The sequence below is a fragment of the Eptatretus burgeri genome, chromosome 12 (assembly GCF_056783735.1).
Source record: "Eptatretus burgeri isolate ZD-2024b chromosome 12, Ebu_testis_v1, whole genome shotgun sequence".
Classification (NCBI taxonomy): domain Eukaryota; kingdom Metazoa; phylum Chordata; class Myxini; order Myxiniformes; family Myxinidae; genus Eptatretus; species Eptatretus burgeri.
Window position 1 is genome coordinate 13120278 of NC_140972.1, and position 7106 is coordinate 13127383.

Here is a 7106-nt window from a genome sequence, read left to right on the forward strand (position 1 = left end):
ACAACCGATACTCAATCACCCCCTCCTCCCCTTCTCTCAAACATGAATAATAGTAAATATCAATATTTTTAACTTATCCTTTGTATCAACAACCCCCAAAATATGACCTTCCCATCGGTGTTAAGGAGCACGAAGGATTGGTTAGAACACGCACACCTTCAGACCTTCGGCCTTTCATGGCTGCACATGATCAGGAGTCTTTGCAGTACAGATTGTAAGGCATCAACTTTTTGGTTGAGTTGATCAAGGAAGTTCTCCAACTGTTTCATTGTGCAGAGAAGCCTGGTGTTGGCTTAGCAGTTAGGGTGGCTGACTTTGGATCTTAGGGTCCTGAGTTTGAGCCCTGTTAGCTGCTGAATTAACACCAGGGGATTGGCTCAGCCTGTCATCCTTCCGAGGTCAGCGAAATGAGTACCAGTGTGTACTGGTAAAGGGGCACAACATAAGCGACATAGTAGTGTCCCTAACCAATGATGCAACCAGCAGCCACAAGGCCACATACGAAAGTGTGTGTGTGTGTGTGTGTGTGTGTGTGTGTGTGTGTGTGTGTGTGTGTGTGTGTGTGTGTGTGTGTGTGTGTGTGTGTGTGTGTGTGTGTTGTGCAGAGGCACACCCCTTTCTCATAGGTACATTTACAAGTACTGTTAGCTTCTTTAAAAGTTTGTTTTGTGGTTTCATTTTGCAATCCTTATCTGTGAGGCATGAAATATGTCCAGACCACCCCAATATCCTTTGTTACTAGGGGTTTCTGCGCATGCACACCGAACAATCTCGCGTGGATTACATTATTTCGAAAGTCCCTCATTGGTGACAAACCCCCAGGGTAGTGTGGGGGGAACATCAGAGCCCTGGTTGTGCGTGAGTGCAAACGTGCTCATGCACATCCCTATATACACCAGACCACGCCGAACGCAAAACCGGATGGAGCAGACTATCGATAATGACGACGTGCTTGAAATGTATTGCTCCTTTTACTCCTCGTTTTCGCATGAGATTGGAAGACTATTGAAAAGAGAATAAAAATCCAAACCATGTGCTGGAGCAAAGGAGAAAACCAATGGGTCACTTGAAATATCACCTGAGACTCGACCTGCTCTCTTATTTGTTGCAAAATTGGTGTAGTACTCCATTGGCTCGGCTTTATTATATTTTGGTCTTATTTGAATGCTGTATCCAAAATGCCCTCACATAATGTCGAAATTGTATTTGTGTTATTGGCACTCACCTGTGGGAGGGATTTGGAAGAAGACCAAGCCCGTGACGCCATTGGCCTCGGGCACGTGGATGGGGCATTTTTCTGAGCCTGTGTATACAAGCAAGCCTAAACAGTGCAGAGTAGGCTACGAGGATGGGTTGAATGCACATAACATGGCTGTGATGACATACTAACCTGCTTTCTGTCTACATGGGTTGGGCAACTTGTACAATATGCCACTGTTTTTTTTTGTCTTTCTCGAGTTTTGAAGGAAAATACATTCGGCTTGTTGACGCACCGAGACCCGCAGCATATATGGAGCAGTGTGTTGAGAATGGTACATCGAATGAATACCTTCATCTTTCACCTTCGCTTTATTACGATTGCAATTGCTTAATTTAATTATTACATGAAATATACAGAGAGAATCGGGCTGACAGGATAGGCTAGAGGTATGCACACTTGCAGGGCCGGATTTAGGGGTAGGTAACCCAGGTGACCACCGAGGGTGCCAGGCTCAGGGGGGGAGGGGGGGCGCCGACTGCCGGGCTTGGGGTATGTCTTCGACGAAACAAGGAACTTTGAGGTAGGAGGAGGCCATTTGACCCATCATGCCGGCGCAACACCAACACCAAATGAAACAATAACAATATGTTTCCAAGCAATTCATTCATTGCTTGGAAGCTTAATAAATCCGTCAAGCTTACGACTTAATTTAATTGTGGGTATGGGAAGAGGAGGGGATGAGAAAAGTATAGCAGACTCAGGGATGCCATAAAGGTATTAAAAAAGACAATAAAGCTACCTAAAAGTCCTTCCAACATCCCCATACCCCTCTATCTCCATAACTTTCAGGTACCTATCTAGTTCTAATTTAAACCCATCTACTGTTTCTGCTGCCACGACCTTTCCAGGGAGACCATTCCATGCATTCACTACTCTCTGAGTGAAAGTCCTCTGCCTTACTACCATCTTAACTCTCCTCTTATTTACTCTCAGGCTATGGCCTCTGGTCCTATCATTGTCGACTCTGGTGTTCAGAACTCTTCTGCACTTATTTTATCAACACCCTTAATTAGTGATGGACTGGGACTAAAAAAACCAGCCCAGGCATTTGTATGCACACCGGTCTAAATTTGGGCTGCAGGAAATGATCCATTTGATTATTTGTTATTTTTACAAGCTTTCCTTCAAGACTAATTCAACGTACATGTCACAGCTAAAAGAAATTATGTTCTTAGCATCACAAGTTGTTTGTACACAACGCAATACCAAAAAAATAAAAATGTTGAATTAGTGAACTTGGTTAACCTTGACTTGAAGAAAATGTTGAAATTTGTGGTGCGATAAACTTGGGACGTGACCTCTTAGCGGGATTTGGCCGTGCGATCTTATTGGCCCATTTGGGCTGGTCCAAGAAACATACGGGCTGGTGAGTGAGGATCTTTGGGGCTCCCAAATATGGGAGTCAATGCCAACTGTGAGCACAAATAAGCGATGAGGCATACAAATCAGAGGTAATAAAAAATATTTTAATATGAGGACCATGTTGTCTAATAGAATATGTACACAAGTTGTTGTTTTTTTTTTTACCCTAATCAGATTTTTATTTATTTAATTTTTTTTGTATGGACAGTCGAGGATCGTGGAAAAGCTAGCACACTGCACATATCAGGATGTAACAGACAAAAACAGGACGCAAAACACGCATTCATGGAGAAGGAAACTTCAAAGAGGAAAATCTGGAAAATCAGGAGGGATTTGGGTGGGGTGTGGGGAGGGTTGACGAGGGAAGAAAAGATCATGGTTTTGGATTGGCAATGATCTGAGCTGTCTTGAAGTGAACAGCTGTCTTGAAGAGCTGGAGGGAAGAATGAGATTGAAGAGAATGTGTAAGTTGAGGCCAACTTTGAAATGTGGTTCACCCAAGAAAGATAATGGCTGAAAGTGAGACCCAGGAGTTTGAATAACTGAACTTCTTCAATAGGATTGTTAAGAAAGTAGATGGGGTTGTTGTTTGCCAGATGGTCCTTTTGGAGAGAAATAGTGAGAGCATAAGATTTGTCAGGATTGAAAGACATGTTCCAAGTGTTTAACCAGCTTGTGATTCATCAGTGAATAGATAAAGGGGATTTTCTGGGGAGTCAGAGAGATCGTTTATGAAAATCAGGAATTGGAATGGGTCCAGAATGCTGCCTTGGGGCATTCCAGCCTTGACAGGGAGAGGAGATGAAAGGATTCCGTCAATTGCTTACATTGGATACGAGAGTAGAGGAATTCAGGAAGCCACGTGTGGAGTTGTTCTTGGATTTCATAGGGAGAGAGTTTGGAGAGTTGGGCAGAATGCCAGACTGTATCAAAAGCATGAGATATGTCCAGAGAGACGGCCCCAATCTCATGTCTGACATTGAAGGCCTCCATCCATTGTTGGGTGAGTGGAAGCAGCATGTCCAAGGTGGAGTGACCTGGTCTGAAACCAAATTGGTGATTTGAGGTGAGGGATGAGGTTGTTGGAGAAAAGGAAGGATTTCATATCAACTGCAATGGTGGATTATGTGACCTTGCTGATGATTGAAAGCAAGCTGAAGGTCTGCAGTCAAAGGGATCAGTTTTGCACCTTTAATATGTAATACTGTGATGTTGACAGATTTCTAAGCAGAAGGAAGATGATGTAGCACAAATGATAGGGTGAAAAGGGCAGAAAGAGGATGTGCAAGACCAGCAGAGCAGGTTTTTAAGACACGTGAGCTGATGCTGTCGGTCCAATAGCAGAGTCAGAGTCGAGGCTTGAAAGAACCTTCTCCACCTTCTCAGGTGCAAAACGCACAGAGTCCAGGAGCAGTTGGGTATGTCAGTGAAGGATGGGTATCACGAGTGAGAGGTTGGGGACACAAGATATGGAAGCAAAGACAGAATTGAGGCATTCAGCCTTCTCTCGAGTGGAGTCATCTGTGGTGCCATTTAAATAGATGGAAGGGAAAGAAGGGGAACATACACCAGAGACATAATCAACGAGGCACCACCAGGTTCAAGAAGAGGGAGACAAGTTTGAAAGTTCAATCTTGAGGTTGGACAGATGTTGTTTTCTGGCTCTCCTGAGAGTGGACACACACTTGTTGAGGACTTTTCAAAAAGCGCTGAGATTGTGTTCAGTCGGATTTGCCTTCCAGGAAGAAAAAGCAAGTTAAAAAAAAAATTCCCCACATAGACTGGCTGAAGGAAACAGGACATTATACATTACAAAGGAAGTGGTTACGTGAGGATGTGATATAGATGTTTAAAATAATGAAGGACAGGCCAAGACTGGTCATATGGCAGTTTGGGCAAATGTCCGGTGGGCTGGTACAAACTCCAAATGTTGGAAATAACTTTAATCCAACTCCAAATCACTTTAAAGTCCTGTTTCCTTCAGCCACTCCTCAAAGCTCCAAGGCCCGGAATCAATCAAGTTGCCCTGCATTGAACCCTCTCTATGGCATCTATGTCCTTCCTGAGTTGTGGTGACCAAAACTGCACACAATATTCGAGATGTGGCCCTCACTAAATTCCTGCACAATGTTAAAAGCACCTCTTGATTTATAAATGATCCCCATCCAAATACAAACCAAACCCTATTTGCTTTACATATAGCTGCCTGCTTACCTCCCATATCTATGACCACCCCCAGATCCTTCTCCAGTGTGACACGCTCCAAAATTACCCCTTACATCCTGTAATCTCCATTTTCATTGTTCTTTCCCATCCCCAACACCTTACACTTGTTCAGGTTAAACAACATCTGCCAATCTTTTTCCCAATTGATGCAAGTATCAATACTTTCCTGAATCTGATCACCACCCCCTCTGCAATCCACCTTACCTCCAAGCTGCAAATTTGGAAAGTGTACTCTTCACCCCACTATCCAAATCATTGATGTAAATGATGAATGGTAATGGTCTGAGTACTGATCCCTGAGGTACCCCACCACTTACATCCTTCCAGCAAGACATCCTCCCACTTACATTCACTCTTTGCTTCCATTCCATTTGCTTCACTGCTTCCATTGCACACAAACTAAGCAAGTTTGCAATCCAATTACCTACCTGACCAGCCACTTCACAAGTCCTCACTTTGGCTAACAACATCCGATGTGGTACCTTATCAAATGCCTTCTAAAAGTCTCGTACTATGTCCACTGCCATTACCTTATCCACCCAATCAGACACTGCTTCATAGAACTCTAAACTCGAAGGGCACTCGGTAGAGCGTATACCTTCGCCACACAATACCTGATCCATGAGCACATATCGGCCCAATACATTTTTGAAACGTCATGCTATACAGTATCATATCGTTTCTGTCCCTATCTCTCAATGGTGAAGAATCACTTAAAAAATTAAATAATTCTTGTATCCGGATTCGGATCTTCATCAAAATCGAATCAATTCATCCTTGTCACACACCTAACATGCGCACCAAGTTTCATCTGAATCTGTCCACAACTTTTTGAGATATCCTGTACACAAACAGACAAACAGACAGACAGAAAAGGGGTGAAAACATAACCTCCTTCCACCTTCGTGGTGGAGGTAAAGGTTTGTTGGACCAGAACTACCTTTGGTAAACCCATGCTGACTACCTTTAAATAGTTTGTATTTATTTAAATGGTTCCTCATCCGGTCCTTAATTAATGTCTCCAACACCTTCCACACAACTGAAGTCAAACTAACAGGTCTATAGTTTCCCAATTCTTCTCTGGATCCTTTCTTAAATAATGATGTGACATTTTCCACTCTCCAATCCTCCAGTACCCGTCCTGACTCCAGTGAGCTATTGAACATATCCGTCAACATCTCACTTTCCTGCTCAGCCACCTCCCTCAATACTCACGGGTGCATATTACCTGGCCCCGGAGCCTTATCTTCTTTTAGATTACCTCACCGTTCCTTTACTTCCTCCACTCCAACCTGGATCTTCTGTAAAAGCCCTGCCTCACCTCCTCGATAGATACTCTCAGCTCTTGGCAATTCCCCTGACTGCTCTTGTGTAAAAGTTGAAGCAAAATACCTGTTTAATGAGCCTGCCATCTCATTTTCCTCACTAACCACTCTCCTGGTGCTATTCCTCAGTGGACCCACACTTGTAATCTGTTCTTTACCTCTTGTATACTTTAAATATGTGTTGCTATTTTGCTAATATCTCAGCACTACCTGTCCTCATTATCCCTAACCACTACCTGCACTTGCTACCCCATCATAACATATTCAAAAGTTAAACAAATGGAGAGGGACACCGAAGACTCCTCATCTGGGCCATAATTTGATCTATGGCTGGCCCGTCACTCCTGCCTCTAAGCTGTCTTGCCTAGGTTAAAGTCTAGGCCGAGATACAAACTGTCATCGTGGTGTTTCACAGGTGGGGCGAGGCATCATTGCTTGTGCATTCCCTTTGGTGGACATTAAACTGGGCATTCCATCTGCGGCATTAGTTGGACAAAATTGATCCCACAGTATCCTTCACAGAGTAGGCGAGCTATCTCTACACCCTGAACAAATTACAAATCTCTACACTCTGTCAAGCATCCTGCATCAAAGTGGCAATCCGTCCAAGATTGTAACAACTAGCAAAGAAACTGCCTCCGCAGAACTGATGCTCGAAATAGAGAGAGCATGGATGATGATGATTATGATGCTGATGATGCTGATGATAATCAGCATTATAATCCTGGAGTTCCCCATTAAAGATGTTCACCAAGATGATCATGAAAGGTTGTACAAAATGTAATTTTTTTTATTTTCATTTTGAATTTTCATTCTGAGCATTGTCCATCAGAACGGCGAAGCAGCGCTGCACATTGCGGCTGAGAATGGACACACGGAGTGCGTCAGAATGCTGCTTGAAAGTGATGCTGTTTGTCAAATTAGCATTTGTA

At 43.5% G+C, this 7106-nt stretch overlaps 1 protein-coding gene across 6 annotated transcripts in view; it reads left to right on the forward strand.

The window, feature by feature from the left end:
* The window catches only part of LOC147015119 (uncharacterized), an 81566-nt gene that overhangs the window by 33734 nt on the left and 40726 nt on the right, over window positions 1-7106 (forward strand). For 4 of the 6 annotated variants that reach the window (XM_085849566.1, XM_085849568.1, XM_085849567.1 and 1 more), the window contains one exon: window positions 7007-7106. This exon is cut by the window's right edge and continues 5 nt beyond it. The exons of the other annotated variants lie outside the window; for them this stretch is intronic. In XM_085849566.1, coding sequence (XP_085705692.1) covers window positions 7007-7106 — 100 coding nt within the window. The remainder of the gene's footprint in view (window positions 1-7006) is intronic. 6 annotated transcript variants of the gene reach the window in all.